The sequence below is a fragment of the Puntigrus tetrazona genome, chromosome 8 (genome assembly GCF_018831695.1).
Source record: "Puntigrus tetrazona isolate hp1 chromosome 8, ASM1883169v1, whole genome shotgun sequence".
NCBI lineage: Eukaryota > Metazoa > Chordata > Actinopteri > Cypriniformes > Cyprinidae > Puntigrus > Puntigrus tetrazona.
The window spans coordinates 18,417,044-18,436,561 of NC_056706.1; the positions used below are offsets into that span (position 1 = coordinate 18,417,044).

General features: G+C 37.7%; 2 protein-coding genes across 2 annotated transcripts; one reads left to right on the forward strand and one right to left on the reverse strand.

Moving 5' to 3' along the window:
- The first annotated feature begins 1,904 nt into the window (after positions 1 to 1,904).
- Positions 1,905 to 6,762, forward strand: sb:cb288. The gene is made up of 5 exons (XM_043247440.1): positions 1,905 to 2,082; positions 3,444 to 3,492; positions 3,578 to 3,646; positions 5,036 to 5,120; positions 5,526 to 6,762. Exons 1-5 carry the CDS (start codon positions 2,014 to 2,016, stop codon positions 5,578 to 5,580), a joined length of 327 nt encoding a protein of 108 aa, XP_043103375.1. The 5' UTR covers positions 1,905 to 2,013; the 3' UTR covers positions 5,581 to 6,762.
- A 138-nt stretch (positions 6,763 to 6,900) lies between these two features.
- On the reverse strand, positions 6,901 to 19,125 carry npc1l1 (NPC1-like 1). The gene is made up of 19 exons (XM_043247439.1): positions 18,877 to 19,125; positions 16,759 to 18,076; positions 15,756 to 16,020; positions 15,056 to 15,156; positions 14,799 to 14,971; positions 14,593 to 14,721; positions 14,013 to 14,195; positions 13,341 to 13,455; positions 12,760 to 13,025; positions 11,915 to 12,004; positions 11,593 to 11,783; positions 11,145 to 11,272; positions 10,919 to 11,051; positions 10,773 to 10,831; positions 9,967 to 10,117; positions 9,268 to 9,499; positions 9,053 to 9,166; positions 8,804 to 8,966; positions 6,901 to 7,857 (listed from the first exon to the last, which is right to left on the reverse strand). Exons 1-19 carry the CDS (start codon positions 18,937 to 18,939, stop codon positions 7,643 to 7,645), a joined length of 4,089 nt encoding a protein of 1,362 aa, XP_043103374.1. The 5' UTR covers positions 18,940 to 19,125; the 3' UTR covers positions 6,901 to 7,642.
- Between the last annotated feature and the right edge of the window lie 393 nt (positions 19,126 to 19,518).

Here is a 19,518-nt window from a genome sequence, read left to right on the forward strand (position 1 = left end):
GGTCTGTAGTCATTTTCTTCGGATTTAAATGAAGCCTGTACTCAAACATCACGGTCAATTGTGAAAATAGAAGGTATGAAGACCCTTATGGCAATGGATTCAACTATCCATCCTGGTCCAGCCTTTCATAAGGTATAACAAGGCTAAAGATAAACGAGCTATTGATACAATGAAATATTAAAAATAATACAATAAAACGAGAAATTATAAGAAAGAGCCGTTTATTCAAAAGAAATTAAATAAAATGTACATCTGCATCTTGTCCCATGAGACAGGCGTGACATTTCAGGGATTCTCAAGACCTTACGAGGGATTTATTCAAGGTCTCATGGAACAGGATGGATCTTGATAAAGGTTTGAGGAAGTGTTGTGAACTAGTTTATAAATTACAATAGTTACAACTTGATCCCTGGATTTTGATTTAAAAAAATCGGTGTCTAAAAAATACATATTTTTAAGATTAAAGTCTTGCATCCTGTTTCGCAGCAGAACATTAGGACAGCAATAGCATGCTGCCACCTGCTGCTTCTTATAAGCAAATACTCATACAAGGGTCAAATGGACTAAAATACCAACGTTGTATTGTTTATTTTGTTTGACACTATGCACTTTCTTTTCCAAAAAAAGTCAAATTATCTGGTATGCAAACATCTGGACATAACTTCTGCATGCACTGTACAAGAAAATGGGCTGTTCATAACAGATGATCTCTATAAGACAATGAAAGTGTTGAAAATGTTGCTCACATCTTGTGAATATGTTAAGATTATATTGCATGTTTGAATGTGATGTTAAGTGACGTTAAATTTTATTTTATCCAAGGGTGCAATGCAATTATGAATTATATTCTAAACTCAGATAAACTAAATGGTCACTGGGGTGGTATTTTTAAAACATTTATAATAATATGTACACTTTAGATACTAATTTGCAATTTTAAATTACTAGCATGTACCATTGAGTTACTAAACTAAACTTTTAGGGGTAAATAAAGTAGAAGGATTTACATTTAGCTTTTTTATCATAAGGTTCGGCCTCAGTGACAGTGTTTTTTACTTTTTTTTGACCATATATCAGCTAAAAAAACACTTTTTCACTTAACTTTTTAGGAAGAGAATCAGTCGATGTGATTGAAGTACGCCGTTCAAACATCACCGGAAAAAAAGCTTCAATGTTTACATGCTTGTTGCCCAACGCCAAGCCATACAAGTAGAGCCTGACTGTTCTACATTTAGCAATGCTAATAGCAATCTTCAACAGGAGGAACCAGTAATTTCGGCCTTACATAATGATTTATGTGTTTACGTCACTGAGAGCGAAGGCCTGCGGTCAGAGGCTGCTTCTCTGTCTTTTATTTCTGCTTTCCTCTGATGTCAGACCATCAAAGGCTGAACTGTGATTTTGAAGTAAATTGATGCTTACACTAATTAATCTCTCTTTGCCTCATGGTGTAGGCAGTGAGTCATAACCGTTTGCTTGATGTCTCTCTTAATCGTTATTTTTGTGTCAAATTTCAGAATAAAAAAAAAGTTAGTCAGGAGGTCCATAATCGTACTGCAGGGGGTTAAGTATTATTATTATTTAAATTGTTCAATAATTTGTCAATAACAGTGGCATCTAATGGTAATAAAAATGTAATAAAGAACAAGTTTTAAATGCAGTAGCCTAATCCGTTGTACACAAAACACAGTGTAACAGCTAAATGCACCGTTTCAGGTGTAGCACTATGTATTTGCTGTGTTAAAGGGGCAGATTATGAATAACGTTTTGAAGATTAACTGATTGAATGAATGTTTACACAAACGGATGGCCGCATTGTTGCCCCGCTCACTAGACATACTCGCCACGCCCACAAGGCATACTTACCCCGCCCACGAGACATTCTTACTCCGCCCACTTTAAAAGCGAGGTAAGGGGCATTTTACGTTGTTTGAGCCTCATGCGCAATTTTGCTCCCTTTATTCCGGGCGACTCGTGATGATCACGGGAGGAAACACAAACACGCGCTGAAACATGTGGACGGGCTTGAGAGACAACGGCAGCTCTGTTCGTGAAGAACCACAGGACCTCAACCTCACACAGGTACAAACAAACAGTGCAGAGGCAATGCAACTCTCCTCAGGTGCATGACTTCAAAAATGAGCTTCTTAAAGACAGAACCTGATATTTTTAAGATAAGGAAAGTGCAGTATTAATGCAAATGTTAAAATTAAAGCATCAGAGTATCAGAATGACACTTTTTTTTTTATTGGTATTCAGTGAAGTAAAGTTACATTTGAGAGATTGCATTTACAGCACAGATCAAATGTTTGAGAAGACTTCTTAGGGAAACAGTAAATCTCTCTCTCTCTCTCTCTCTCTCTCTCTCTCTCTCTCTCTCTCTCTCTCTCTCTCTCTCTCTCTCTCTCTCTCTCTCACTCTCTCTCTCTCTCTCTCTCTCTCTCTCTCTCTCATCTCTCTTCCAGCATGTTTTGGAAACTTTCAGTCATGGCATAGTTTCTTATCTTTGTTAAACAACAGCGCTGGGACATGCCTCCCTCTCTCACTGTCACATTTCAGTGCTCGGATAGGATCTACAGAGGTACAAGTAACTTTCCCATAGTTTTACCTCTGAATAAACGGGTACAACCTTGCACAGATAAATCAAAAATGCATTTACACTCGGACGAATGCTTGACTCTGCGTCCTGTTGGAGCTGCCATGTTGGAATCGCGTGACTTCATCTCCATTACCAGACAATTTCTGTCACAGGATAGGTGAGATTATACCTGGAATGTGACATCTGTATCTGAAAATGTGCTCCGGAGTGATGCTGCAGCCGCACAGATGAAAAAATAGCTGTCTTTGCAGTTATCCATCAAAATGTAGCATCGCTTCTGAAACAACTAACTTATGTTATGTACCCTTGTGCTTATTTATTTAACTCCTCCTAATCTTAGTCTTATGATAGCCTATTTGAAGGGTTAGTTCACCCAAAAATGATTACTTAGCCTACAGCCATCCTAGTTATATATGACTTTCTTTTTTCAGACAAATGCAATCGGAATTATATTAAAAATGTCAGTGGCACCTTTTAAGTGCACCAGATATTTGACTGCAAATGGCATTCATTCATGCAATTCCCGTCTGTCAAGACAGATTATGAACAACATTTTGTACAATTAATAAAATTAATAAAAAAAAATGTAATCGTTGCATGTTTCAAATGATGGACTTTGATGATGGGCTTTAAAATTTTGACCACAGTTCGCTGTCATTGTAAAACCTGAAAAAGACAGAAACATTTTTTGAATATAACTGTATTCAATTATGCATTTGCAACTTGGATGGCTTGAGAGTAGATCCAGCTAATTACACTTGCTTTGTGCAATTCATTCAGTTCCTAAATATTGAAATCAATCCCCACTCATTTTATTAAACAGTGGGTTGTTTTCTCTCTCCAGATAGTTTCCCCAGTGTCTTCATGGCTCTCTTCCAGCTCTGGCAGAAATGGTAGTACATCAAACAGCCATAATTGCATCGTGTTAACGATAGTTTGTATACTCTTGTTTCAACGAGGTCTTCGTTGTTTCTAAAGGCTCGGTAACCAGCAGTCCACCCCCTCTTGCTGAGAGCCCCATGAAGAGAGAGAGTGGAATCATACCAGGTACAGTCTCAGTGTCCCTTCTGAGTGCCCCTGATGGAGGGGCCAGCACTTTCTGTTTTTATTATTTTTTCATGCTTTTATTAAGAAAGGGCACATTTAAATTGATCAAAAGACACCCATAATGTTAAAAAGGACTCTCCTTTGCTGACTGAGAGGTTTTTATGACTTAAAACGTTTTGTTCGTGACTCTCACATGACTTATTCCTCTACAAAAAAAAAACAAAGCCTTTGGAAAACATGATTTATCTGTGACCTCTCCACTCTTTCTCCAGTGGATGACGTCTGTCTTTTTCACGTTCTGAGAAGAGTGGAAATCAAGTGTGAAATTAATCATTTGATTTCGCAACTGGTTTGACCTTTTGCAGAGAAGAAACGACAAGGGGTTGTTTTGTGTCAAAACATCATTAAACTCCTATTGAATTCTCAAAAAAAAGAAAAAAGGCATATACATTTCTAGGGAATTCTGGTTGTGCTGAGAATTGTGCGAGTGTGTGTGTGCGCGCGTGTGTGTGTGTGCGTGTGTGTGTGTGTGTGTGTGTGTGAGAAAGGAAGCTGCTGAATTATGAAACGCTTGGGATTTCTGGACCGAGTGTCAGAGGAAAAACAGATCATTCATTCAGAATATAAACTCAGTTTGTGTGTTCAATAAACTAGATTCTCATAAACATTTAGTAAACAACTAAGGCTTAAAATATCTAAATTTCACTACGTTACGTAAATAACATAAAAATGATTAACATTAAATAAATAATATTTAAATTAAATGCAATTCAATTCAATTCATAACGTTGATGCTATAAATTTTGTCCGAAATATCTGATAATCTCTTAATCTGTCATTTGAGATTGATATTATTTGCATCATGTCTTCTGACCATGCCCAGATTCAGATTTTATTTGTTTTAAAGAACTAATATAAAAAGCGGGTTGTTGAAGAGAACGTAAAGGCTGTTGATTTTCACTGTTTCAGCTTCTCCGCTCACAGGCTCCAACAGGTTTCCAAGTTATCGCTGGAATTTTCCACCTCATTACCCCAAATATCTCTTCTCACACACGTTGTATACGTCTTGATTCTCAGGGTTAGTCTCAAGCTGACTCTTCTTTTCCATTTAGTGGGACCTTTGACCTTTCACACGCCTGAGATCAGTATATAAAGCAGCCGCGACGTTTCATAAATAGATGTTTACTAACAGCAACCAAAGTGTACAGGCTGCAGTTTCTTCTTGAAAATAGCAGCAAAAGTGCTTGGAGACAGCAGCCTGTTGCTCCGTCATGCTCTATATCAGTGTTACTGATCTCATCTCTGGGTAGAGGATACAGATGATGTGCCTCTGTTGACAAATGTTTTTCAGGTGTGTGTGTGTGTGTGTGTGTGTGTGTGTGTTTGCAGGTGCGATTGCCGCAGCAGTGTTCATAGGCTTTCTGTTAGCCCTCTATGCTTTTCTTTGGAAATGCATGGTTACACAACCTAAAAGGTATGAACTAAACCAAACTTTCACAAGGTGCAAGTGCAAAGTTTTTGTTACAGTTTTTTTTTTTGTTTTGTTTTGCCGTGCTTTCCAGTTTGCTTGTTTTTTGCCTGGGTTTTTTATTTAGCTTTGAGCTTCTTTTTTTTTTTTTTTTTGCATTTTTATTTTTGTTTTACTTTTATGCTTTGTGTTTTTTTTTTTTTTCTTTTGTACACTCATAATAAAACTTGAAAAGTTTTTTTAGATTTACACATTAATTTTCTTGGTTAGACAACCAAAAATGTGACTCAAACAAACGTTTTTTTTGTTTTGCTGTCCAAAAGTGTCAGATTTAAAAAGTAAATAAATATCATAGCATCAAATGAATATGACTTTCTTTCAACGACTACATTTTCCCTGTCTCTATCTTAGGAGGAAAAAGAGAGTGAGTTTGAAGGCTCGTGAACAGAGGTCTCTCACATGCTGACATCTGGACGGGACGTCCTACGAGATCCTGAGTTACTGACGTTGGCTCTCATGACCAATTCGTCCGTAATTTACAAGGAGGCTATTTCGTATGATCTCGGTCGTATGCAATCTAACTCGTAAAACACGTACGATTCAGCAAAGATCATATGAATTTGTATGAGCGAGGTCAAATTAGCCACCTCGTAAAAAATCGTGGGATCTGGTGGTAAAAATTTCTCCTGCTGTGTGTAAGCACCATTGAGCTCTGTTTGGGTCTTATTTAGACAACATTTCATGCATAAGGGAACAAGATGCTTTTAGCTCTACATGGTCTTCAACAGATCAATATCCGCTGCGTTTCATAAGTCGTCGATCGGGTTCTGGCTCGGTTCGTTTGACGGTCAGAACGGGGAGTTGCATTTTAGAAAATGGTTCTGAAAATGTCAAATTTAGTCATTAAACTGAATCTTGTTTTTGTATATTACGTGTTCATATAGAGAATAGCAAGCACATGTGTGCTCTCGAGGTATGCGTGTATGGTTTACTTTGTGAAAGCACCACAGAAGTCCACTAGATGGCAGAGGGCTCAATGTTTTTCTTACTTGATGGCGCAAGGAAATCCAGCCAAGATGCACAGTAGAGTCTTTCGGTCTTTAGAGGTTTATCTTTATAGACTTACGTGTTTGGGCTGTTCATTTTATTGCTGATAGCTATGCTAATTAATACATAAAAGATATAATAAATTTGAAGAGACTCGGCCCTTGTTTTTCTCCAAACATCCCCTTTGACCATAGTGAACTCTGCACCAGTGAATGAGTGCATGTGTGAGTGAGAGAGATTTCCCTTATGCAGCAGTATTGACCAGAGAGCAGCAGATTAATAGGTTAAAGTCTTTGGGTACGTGCGTGTGCGTGTGTGTGTGTGTGTGTGTGTGTGTGTGTGTGTGTGTGCGCGCGTGAACATAAGAATTGCACATTTTTACTGCAGGTGCTTTGTTTGCACAATTTATGTACTTTTACATATTTTACTTTTCCTGCATTAGTGTCATTAATTCAATCGGTTTTCATTAAGGTTTGATTAAATCCCTTTTAGTGCATGGCATGTAAGTTAGACTGTATAAAACCTGTTTTTTATTGCACAGATGTTTAATATAGAATGTTGTGAATCAAAACCAATAAATGTGAACTTGTGCGTTTGACTATTTGGCATTCATACGAGAAGGCATTATGGCAGTTCGGTATAGTTTATTTTGACGGTGTATATCTCTTTAAATATTTACGCTGTAAAAACATACAAAAAGGTTCATTGATTGCCTGAAATTATTATTAGTTTGTCTACAATTACACAGCCAATAAACTGCTGTAAAAATGGTTACGTTATGAGTAAACTGTAAACCTTGAATGCAAAGTCGACGTTGAACTATTGAGGTAATATTGAACATTCAATGAATTGATACAGAATGTAGAAATACACACAGTGCATTTTATATTATTACAGTAATGTTAATAATACGAGAGCGTATGCTCTTTATACTGGAGTGTAATTTAAGTTGCATTGTCTGCTTTATAGAGCTAAGTGTTTCTGTCCTCAACAAGACAATTAGTTGCATGCCAAAATGGCAATATCAAACCTAAACAACCACAAAATTAAATATAACATTTAACAAATATTACACAATAAAAACGTAAAACAATTCTGAACTATTGTACTAATTTCCTTGCTTCTAATACAGTGGAACTGAGCTCCTCTTTTGTGTGCATTATCTCTTCGTGTCAGATAATGACCAGTAAAGATGATGGTGAAGTTGAGTATCTCTCATGAACATCTTCTGAAGGCGATAGACAGTTTTATAGCAGTAACGCAACACTATCGTGTCCACCTGAGGCACAGAGCTGACATAGCAAGATGGGATTCTGCTTATAATTGTCCTGTTATTGGTAGTTTTCTCCCCTGAGGTCTTACATGCAGCAGTGTAAGTGATAGCAGTCGATCCCTTCATCCAGAGGAATCTCTCATACTACCAATTCAGTCTAACAGAGGTAAATGAACTGGAAGGAAGAGGGAGAGCAGTTTTTCCTGAACTACAAAATGTCAACTTCATATTCGTTGGGTTCTTGGGCGGCCTTGGGGATAACGTCAGCCTTCACTGGGTATGAGGGCTCTGTGGGGATTTCGCCGTTTGTCTTTTCGTGGTTTTCGTAGGTAATGTTGTCGTATGTAGCTTTGATGTTGAGTTCCATTTCCTTGGCTTTCTTCTCTTGAATCTGTAGCAGAATTGCGTTGTTCACACCGGGACCTGAGCAACACAGACAGAGAAGTTTTGATTAAACGAACTCTGTTCTAATGCACCAGATTTGATTTGGTTGCGTCAAATGTTTAGAATGGAATAACATTGCTTGCAACATAGTGTTTTATTGGTTACTAAATTTAAATTAAATTAAAATGAATAATCACTAAAGAATCATTCAAAAGGAAAGCTTGTCGACATTCTATATGTGTGTGTGTACTGTGTATATTTATTAGGTATGTATTTGGTACGTATAAATACATAAATATACACACTATGTTTATATATATATATAAAATATTTGAAAAAAGCCCAATAACAAACAACGTAAAAATAATTGTAGAAATATTAGTATTGTAAAATTGTAAAAATAATAGTATTTATAATTATTCAGTTATTTAAACTACATTTAAAATGGAAATATAAAGATAAAAGCTTTAAAATTCTACATTTTAAATACCACAACATTATATAAATAATACTTAAAACTGTATAATAGATTGTTTGGCAATATGCTATTATTAAACAACTATCACACTGTCATACTTCTAAACTCTTCAAACTGTGTTACTATGCATTGTGTTGCATTTATTTCATCACGTGGTCTGTGGGAATGTCAAAAAACTAAAATAACATTTCTGTTCGTCTGAATATACTGGACTATTTTGGTCGTTCGTGGATCCAGCTTGTGTTCTGGCATGTCTGATGCCTTCCTCTCCCTTATCTGCTCTTACTGGATGTTTCCTATATATTTTTAACAGGAAACGTCTCTGTTTTATAGATTGGAAATGCATTACACATTTTTACCCATTAGTTTTTTGTGTGTAGTTTTCACGTAAAAACCTTTACATTTTTGGGCGACCAATCAATTTTGCATTTGCATTTTGGGATACGATTTTGCTTAAAACCAGTACAACTGGTTGCACTTTTTGGAATTGAGCACCATGCAACATACCTAAGAAACTCAGTAGCACGGGCAGAAATATGAGGCCGTGGGCCATGCCGAGCAAAGTGATGACCAGATTGAGTCTGAAGAAGAAGATCTGGATGAGCTGTGCTTTAGCAAACGCCAACACCACTATTCCAGGTAGATTGGTCATTGCAACTCCAGCAAACACCTGGCAAAGAGATATAAACAGTCATGAAACAAAACAAGAACTGGACATATATACTAATACGTAACCGAGAAAGTTACGGTGCTCACCGCGCTGCCCATGTTAGCTGTAGCTTCCTTTGCCCTCTCCACCTTCGTGGGGCAAATACTGAGGGCAAACGAGCGCGTTAAATGAGACACAAACTCCACCGATATACCGACGGCCTGAAAAACAAACCCAAGTAAGATGAGAACGTTATCCTGACTGACTACAGTCACTGGACTGATGAAATGCAAACCATACAGAGTTTCTCTGAGCCACTCACCGTCACAAGGTTGATAAGCGACACGGCGTTGAAGTCGATGCCCCACAGCGTCATGACGCCAACCGTATCCACGGTGATCATCACTATGGTGAGCAGGTTCAGAAAGCCTGATCTCAAGTCCATGCCGAGCAGGATACAGCACACGACGAACGTGGGGAGCAAACACACGGCGATGTTGAACAGACCCTCGTTCACGATGGTCAGATACTGTTCGTAATACACATACGTCACACTGCAAACAAAAAAAGAACAGAGAGTCAGCGGTGAGAGAAAAGCGCACTTTTTAAAAGAGACCTCTCTTAAAGGAACGCAAAACTTGAGGAGTTGGAAAATGAGCCTATTTTTTAAAGCTGTGTTCCTTTAAAGTACACTTTTAGATTTTCTGCAAGTAGAGTTAATTAAAAATATACTTTTGAGGTTTTAAATTCACAACAAAGTACACATTCAGTTCAGTTAAGCAGTTTCAAAATAGGCGCGTGACATCCGTGTTACACACATTATGGTGCAGTAGGCAGAAAAATATAAAGTAGCTCTAGGATCCTTAATGCTGTTTTGCACTTTAAGAAGTAGCTCAAGGACATGCTATCATTCAATAGTATTACATGAACTGATTAGCGCTTATCTTATCCAGGAGAAGAAGCAACAAGGGTGAGGATGGCAAATGTAGAAAGATAAGGGAGGACTAGAAGTGGACATTACGTGTATGGGAAGACCTCAAAGTCTTCAGAGGTGCCTGTGACGTTCCTCATGGCCAGCGTGATGTTACGCGCCAGTTCTCTGGCCTTCCCCAGCGCTCCCGTGTACTCCTGAGAGTTGACCAGAGGAGTGTGGTAGGCCATGAACCGAGACGCTGAAAAGAGGAGATGCTACAATGAATCAAACACCTAAATGCGTTTTATATGAGCTGCTGGTAGACCTCAAAACCTCATTTATAAGTAAACTAGAGTCTGTATGTTTCTTCATACCTCAAACACTGCAAACAAGTCACTTAACAAGGACTACAACTACCACGAGGATGTAAGGACTGTTCTACTCGTTGTGACTTGGCAACTTTTTTAGCAACGTATTTCTTATAACAACATAACTTATTTGTAATTTCAAGAGTTACGTTTGAGTTTTGACAGTGTTTAACTGATGTTATAAAGCAAAACATTAATGTTTCATCCGGTAATATTAACAAGAGAATTTACTCAAGAACCAGAAACTGCTATTCTTACATCTTAAGATAAATACATATCATTCTAGAAAAATGTATGTTCATTTTAAAAATGCATAAGGACCATTTCCAGGTCTACAAATTATATTACTGAATTTAAACCACTAGGTTTTCCAAATCATGATTCTTTAAAAAAGGGGCACTTGTTGAAGGGGTATATTGAAGTAAGAGATACCCTTGTTTTGTCTTCCTTTTAACTAGTTAAATGAATCTTGGTGGGCCCTGGTCTATTGGTTGAGAAGGTGAATGCAAATTGTTCAAACAAATAGAATTCAGTCATATATCTCACCTATTATTTCCCCAGTTTCGTTGTCTCTAACCACAGCTTTATCATAAGCTCCCAAACCACTGGAAATGAAAGCAAATGAACGTGTTTTATTCTAAACATTCATTCAGTTCAGGTTATCAGGTGCCTGGTTTAGTTGCTTTTCTTACCCTTTTGGACACTGAAGATCAGGTCTGTTGCTGAGAAAGTCTGGCAGGAATCTGTTAAACTCCTGAACACTAGGGCGCAGAACCCCATTTGGGGGTGTACTCATACACTTCTTGGCACACGTGAAGAGACCCGCTGTTGAAATTAGCTTACATTTAGTTCTCCAAGAATGTGGCATGGAAACACACAAACACATAAAACACAAAAAGGATTTAAATGTTGACTTACTTTCATTGGCAGGACAAAATTCTCCTTTGTTTGGGCCCAACGTATAGATACGACAACATTTGGACCCAGGGTTCAGCCAGTCAATATAGTCATCCACCCAGGAGGATGCTGGGATAGCCATGTAAGATCTAGAGCAATCAGCAAAATTTTAGTTTTATCAGCAGCTTTATGTATAGTCATTTGTTCACTGTACTTCATTGTAATACTTGGTATCTTGACAAGACCATGTCAAAGTGAACTTTCAAGATTGATAATAAATCAGTTGAAGTTCAAGGTCTGATGCGGCACAGTGAGGTAAAAGTAGTGATGTGCTACACCAAATGCTGATTTGAACATGATTAAACATTTATACATTTACATTACAACTGTAGTTGTATTTAAATAAGGTATATTTGACACCTGGATAGCATTTTATACGGTGCTTTTCTTATAGGTATATAGTACTCACCGCTCAGGGTACTCTGTGGCGTATCTGATCTTCTGTGTGAGAGAGAACTGGTCACATCCCACACTCGAACACACTGCGTTTATGCCCTCCTCACTGGTGAAATTGAACCCTTTGGTCGTGATGAAATATGTGGGCACACCGACTTCAAAATACTTATAGAGGTATGCAAAGTAGTCCAACATGTAGGAGTCCTGATAACATTTAAACACAGACGAAGAGAGAAAATTAAAACTGTAACTGATAATTTAAGTTTTTTGTTTTTTTAGCATGTTGGCATATTTGGTCGTTTTTATTGGCAAGCTACCAGTTCTTCTGTACTTACAGATGGCATGGCCAGTTCCTGATTTAAGCCCACTTTTACGTGGAACGAGAGGAACACACAGGCAAAGAACATCGCAAGGAACACCACCATCTATGAGAACAAGACATAATAAACTATAAGTAATCGTTAAATCGCGTATAAAAGCGTATAAAAGACAGAAAATCTCCCATTTATAGTTATATCAAATAAAATTGTAACCACATTTACATTGTAAATGTATATTTACTCAAATACAATGTCTTCCTTGTTCCTGTTAAACTTATATATAAATGTATTTATCTTTAATAAAAAATCTATTTTGAAAAAATTACAGCTTTTAATAGTTTTATTTAGTGGCAGGTGGGCTATTTTAGAAAATGCATATAATTTTATTTTATTTTTTTTAAATATTACAGCTTCTAAAGCGTAATACTATAAGTGCTGTCAAACGATTAAGAAAGATTTTTGTTTACAGAATATATGTGCGTGTGCTGCGTATATTTATTATGTATATATAGATACAAGTGCATACAGCATATATTTTTGAAATATTTACATGCATATACATTTACATATTTATATTCTTATGTTTTATATTATATATAAGCATTGTATGTTTCTTAAATGTATGCATGCATGTGTTTGCATATACACAGCACAGTGAGCACACACATATTTTGGATGTGATTAATCGTGAATAATCATTTGACAGCACCGATCACAATGGATTTCACATTTTAAAACTAAAAGTCTCTAGCTGGGACAAAGGTCAAGCCAGCAAATCTATAAATTAAACACATTTGGAAAGCGGTGATTCGCTATAACAGTAGTTCAAATGTGCTAATACCGCTGAAGGAGGAACGTACCACTAATACCCTGCTGATAGGGTGGAGCAGTAGAGGGGCGTAGTATTTTTTCATTAACGGAAGCAGGACGCCCTGGTTGGGTTTGGACGAGCGTGGAGTATCAACAGTAACGCAGCAAGCTATCTCACATCGATTTCCATCTTGTCTCCGAGCGTCAAGTGAGAGAAGAGCCACAAAAGCAGTCATCTGCAGAATGAAGTCCATGAGCACAGCCAGTGCTGCGTACAGGGCAAAAGACTTCACTGCCGGCATAGTGCTCAAAGCACCTGCAAACAGACAACCAGAGTGCGTTTAATCAGCTTTATACGTTTCCTTATTCATCTGAAACTAGTGACTGCATTATACGTGATTCATTCGGAAAGTACATTACAAGAATCACGCCACTATACATGAATCATATCTCTCTTTAATTGGGATGGTACTAAATCTGCTGCTTCATGTTTCGCTGACATGCATCAGCGAGTAAAGGTCAGGCAATATAATTAATGTTCTCGGCTTCGATCCATAAAGGTGCTGAAACATTCTTTCTCTCGTATTTTTATGGGTTGAAGCAGAGGTTGAGATCAGTAGGAGATTCTCACCCAGGAAGAAACAAACTGATTCAGACAAACTGCACAGCAGCATGCTGGGAGCCACGTTTCCGAGAACTCTCCCAATGTGTTCCTCCCTCTTCTCTCCTGGTCTGCGCATGTCTCTCTGATTGAGAATAAACATGGAGAAGACAGAAAGCAAGCATATTTTATAAAATGGTTGTCATAGTAGTGGAGACAAAGTCATCTATAAAATCTCAAACTGAAATAATGGTAGAAATACACTACAAAATGTTTTAAATGTTTTAAATTTACTATATTACAGTAAAATGTAGTGAATAAAACTGTTAAAACAGCAATATGTTAAATACATTTTTGATCTTTGAATATATTATAAAGCATATTTTTTGAAAACTTTATTTATTTTTATATTTTCTTTATATTTATTATTTTTTGGGCACTTTTGGGCAATTTTTGCTGAAAATTTCTTGCTGAATAAAAGTATTCTTCTTCTTCATTTCTATATATATATATATATATATATATATATATATATATATATATATATATATATATATATATATATATATATATATATATATATATATTCTACAGTAGAACAGTAAAATTAAGAGTTTAAGAGATTAAGAATAACCAATATAATTATCGCTGATCCTAGAAAGTATTTCAAAAGATAAGCGACAAAAGAAATACCGAACATACCTGATACTCCAGAACAAAAATGAAGATGTTATCAGCTCCCACTGCAAGCACCAGGAAAGGTACGACCTGCAGGATGACCAGTGAGGACGAAACCCCAATCCAGGCATAGAAACCCATTGAGGCCATGACAGAGCAGCCCACGACCAGAATACCACCCAGACCAACCAAGAACTTTGAGTCCACCTAAAGAGCAGTAATATCCCCTCATCAATCAAGGCCAGTTGATCTGAAATACTTAGGTCTGATATGCTACTGTATGTATCTAAAAGTATTTTTAATGATTATTTTATGACCTCATATCATAAATATTTCACATCTGTAAATATTTCAGATAGATAACATGTAATATGTGGTTTTGGTGATATTTAAAAGAGCCTATTTCCAACATTAGAGAAGATAAGCATTAAAGTTGAAAATGGTCGCTTTTTAGATGACATCAGAAGTACATTATATTCATGGGTTGAAAAAGGTATCTTATAAAAAATCTTATATATATAAATATGTTGGAGTTTCCATGCTTCTTCCTTTATTCCTATTATCGGTAATGAGAACATTCCCAGTAAGCCATTAATGCACTCACCAGGATACGTTTGCAGGATGAATATTCCCCAAGAGCCACGGCTATGTAAAGGAAGATGACAGCATAGCTTATCATGAATATGGGGATATCCTCTGCGGTCGTTCTGTTTATCTCATCCTCCAGGGACCTCTGCAGAGCACCAGACAGTTCGATTATGAGACTGTCAAACACCGACGTCTCTGATCATATGGTCTGTAAAATCTCACCTCAGCCATGTAGGCAAATGTGAAGTTTGTGTTTGGGTTTTTCTGATAGTCCTGGACAATTTTAAGGAACCTTCTTTCCCACTCTTCAACCACCTTAAATTTAACATCAGTTCGTGCATAATTGTTCAGGGAGAAGGTAAGGATCAGGGCCTCAGCAGTGGTGTATTCCTCATCTGAAAATATAACAGAAAGCCTAAGTCAGCCCAGTGAATATTTGAGATAATGGTGAGATGTTAGCCAACAGATTTGTGTCTTACTATCATATCCTCCTACAGCCAGGAAGGGGAAGACAGGGCCGCCATAGTCTGCCATACAACTCATGCCAAGAGCTGTGATGTCTTTAAATGATAATGGAGAGCTGGAGGCAAGCAGAATCTAATTATGTTATGTATGATACTGTTTTTTTTATAAAGAAGTTTAAACTAGAATAACATAAGAAATGTTTCCACAGTAAAACACTTAAAATTGAAGCCACACTCAGTAGATGGCATTTTTTCCCTGCAAGAATCAGCATTAAAATGCTCTAAATAGTTGAGTAAATTATTCAATGACTCTCTTGAATACAATAACTAATTTGGCATAGGAGCCTAGTATGCAATGTACATATATATTCAAAAGAAGTACCTACTTTTAAAAAGTGTATTATTTTGGAAAGACAGTGACTGAAATTCAAAATATAATGCTACTTTTATTATTTATGACGTATAGAGCTTTCATACAGATTTTCTATTGCAGTAGGCTAGAAGTATACTAACATAATAGTTCTATTTTTGTTCCTGAATGAATCAAGTTTTTGGATCTATTGGTGAGGCAAATGATATCATGACTCACTCATAAAGGAGTCACTTGATGTCACATTATGGCTTAACAATTTAACTACAACCTGTCTTGTTCAGTGGAACCTCAAAAAGCTGAAAATATCAGTGTAGGTAATGTGACAGCTACAGATTTACTTACTTTACGCAGTAGATGAAATGATCCCTCCAGTCCACCTCTTTTGTCACGCCGAGCTCTGTCATGTTTGCTTTGGCGTTCAGGTTGTCGATGCTATTTTGGAAGTACTGGGGTAGACTGTTAACAGCACAGTCTGTTAACGAGGGGTTGTTTGGATTGAGTGGCGCATAGCAGATGTCTTTAAGACTTGTGGTGCGGTTTAGTTCATCTGACCAGAATTCAATTGCCTGGATTTTCTGCTGAAGCTCCAAAAGCTCTGTGATCAAATCTGTGAGAAAGACGCGTAACATTACACAGTGATGTAAAGCAGAAATGTAAGCATTTCTACATTAAAAAACGATTACAGTTACATGCTATACACTGCAGTCAACTATTGATGACTGCTTTGAAACACTTCTTATGAAGCTTCGAAACATGTACTACTCTTTTGTTTCTCAAATCAAACTGGCCAAGTCAGGTGATTGTAACAGCTCTTCGCTCGTATTTCATGCATATAAAACTATAAATGTAAATATGGTTATAACGAATCTGGGATTGGTTGTGTAATATAGACTCACTCTTAATGACAGAACAGTGCGTATAACGTTAGGCTACAAAAAGGAGAGTGATATTTAAGCCCTTTCAAAAACACAAACAAAACAAGACCTAACTTAAAACCTAACAAAAGAGCATAACGTTATACTTCCAATAAAATGACAGAACCAGGTTCCTGCTCTAAAATGATGGTCTTTTTCTTTGTTTTTCTCAGGTCAACATACTGAAGAAAATATCTGTTGCCACGTCTGTTACATTCCTTGCTGAAAAAAAGCTAAACTCAGCCTAGGCAAGTTGGTTGCTGGTTTAAGATGGTCCCCCAGCCTGGTTAGGGTGGTTTTAGCTGGTCTGACCAGTTAAGACAGCCTGACCAGCAATGACCAGGCTGAGGGACTAGGCTGGTTTTAGCCGTTTTTTTTTTTTTTATGAAAAAAATATGCTTTTCATGTTAAATTAATACTGAAGTAGTCACCTTTAGAAATGATGCCGCTGAAGTTCTGTTTACCAAAGAGTAAGGAGTCGTAGTAGTGATTGGGCCGGTCTGGAGCGATCAAGATCAGCTGATTGGTGCGGTAAAATGGATCAAAATGTGCGTCATGGAAGGCCTTCTCTTGCATGGCACGACTTTCGGGCGCTGACCAAAGCTGGACAGGATCTGTGGTGAGTTCTATGTCTTTTATTCCCACTGCAAATGCCAACACAACCACAAGGCAGACTAGGAGTACAGTGAGAGGATACCGTGCCATTATGGTTCCCCAGGTCTGGAAAAGAGACCCCAGGAACTCCTGAGTGACAAGACTGGCTTTATCCGAGCACGTAACATCTTTAGGACTGATTTTAGGTTTAATCTCATTTTCGTTTTGGTCTTTAGTTTTCTTGCTTTTCTTAGAGCTCTTTGACTGTCGGATGTGGGTAGTGCACTCTAAAACTACATAACACACAATAAGGAAAAAGATGCAGGAGAAGACTGTGATGCTGATGACAAGGACTCCATCTAGTCGACCAATCATGAATGGTTTTGGTAAAGGCGGTAGCTCTGGTACAGCTGGACAGGATTGTTCGCAGTCCTGACAGGAACAGGCCTCGCCACCTGTTGGTGTCGTCTCGTTACAATTCAGCGCTCTACCCGCGAACAGAACCGCTCCAGCCGGGAGTCCAGCAGCCTGATCGTCCGTCATGAGCTTGAAGTTAATATCCAGAGGAGCCAGTCCATTGCTCGAGTCGCCCTGGAAATCTAACCAGCGCTGCGGCGTACACAGAGTCGCACCATAGCGGCCACACATAGTGGCGATGGCGAAGCCTCCGGTGGCCGGGATCCGTACATTTTTGCAGGACCTAAACGACGCATCTGAGAAGTTCATGGATATGTAAGCGTCGTACCCCACCACAGCTTCCTTGACAATGCCAATGGGCTGCGTGATGTTTGCGGTTTTCGTAATCTTTAAAATCTGACTTTGGTTGGGACTGCAGGTGGTGGCGCAGTGGATATGCGCAAAGTTCTCTGCGCAGGACGGGCAGCGGATGAGCACGGCTTTGGACAGCGTCAGGCTGCTCTGCAGAGCTGTGAGCTGTCTGATGGAGCAGCAGGCCTGTGTTTCACCCTCGCCATGGGCCATCATCGGACACACGGATTTCAAAAGTTCATAGTGGTCTCCTGTCACATTCACAGCTTTTCTGTAGTCCTTACAGGGAACCCTAGGGGGGATAAGAGAGCCCTCCACTGCAGGGTTTAGGCCACAGTCCTCATAGAATGAGCAGTAGCCCGGTTCATGCTGAGCACTCGACAGAACCTTTAATAAACAGAGATACAACATATATTAAGATGTTTATATAATCTTCGGCACTTTTCAGAACTCCATATAGATTTTAATCTGTACAATTTTAATTTTAATTACATTTATTAAATTGACAAAGTATTTTTTCTTTAGAATTTGCAACAATAATTGATCAGTTCCCACACTTTTGAACCAGGGAATTCACATTGGGTTATTAATTGTTATATTGTTATATACTCTTCCATGGCTGTGGAGAAATCACTTCTTCTACCTGACATACCACGGTAAGATGTGATCTTATGAGGTAATATTAGTTTCACATTAGATAAACATAACTGAAATGAGATAAGCAAATATACAATTAATCTATTTTGATTACAATTAAGGCCAGAAAGTGTTTAATAAAGCTAGACATTGCGAAACCTAGATGTATATGGATTGAAAACCGATTTTAACCACAGTTTAACCATCGGCAAAGACCACAGACATAAATGTTTAAACCTGAAATCTTTTTTTTTATTATTTAGAGAAAACTGTCCGCAATCTGTCAAAAATCCACACATATATCGTTATTGCGGAAAAACGTAATTACGTTTATTTGTGGATCAGTTTTTTTGTGTGTGAAAACCCCCCCCAAATCAAACACGACTCAGACTCAAGTTATTGATCCATAGCTCACAAATAAAGCATAGAGCATAGCTTCACAGTCATAACCAAAACCTTTCAAATTGTAATTTCCACATATAAAACAGACAGTTTGACATGTTTTGATGATTCTGTCAGTCAGAAAAATTACTAGAAAGAGGAAAACCTACCGTGCAAGCAGCAAGTGTAAACAGTAAAACGGACCAAGTCCAACTCTTTCTTTGAAAATGCATGTCTCTTGTTGTCTTGCACTTCTGTGCTTATGGAGTGTTATATTTCCAAATGAGAGCAGGAGGAGGATGTAAAGAGTTTCAGGTAGAGATCTCTGCTCGATCTCTGCCTGTGCTGGTATACTGTAGAGAAAGACAGGAGAAAATTAAAGGCTTTTTCATTCTCATTGGATAAACCGATACTGATGATGATTAGAGTCTTATCTGGCCTGATGTTTCCACCGCCAACCAGAATGGATAAAAGCCAATCCAGCTCACTGATCATTAACTAGATGGGCAGACTAAATCAAAGGTGTGTTACTGACTCTATGGAACTTTGAAGGAACAAAACACACCCACCAAAACCTGATAACCCCCCATGACTCTTATTAATAAAATATGCATTAAACTATAGTCTTTTTTTATATTGGTGTGGTTTGTATTCGTACACAATATATATGCAAAGTGGTTTAAAATGCATTTTTTTTTTCTTGCAGTGCAGTCATGCAACCGTTTATTGATAAAAAGCCTGTTGAAATTCGTTAAATGGAGACTTCAAGAAGCTGTTGAAAAATAATACTGGCAGGTAAGATTTATGACACA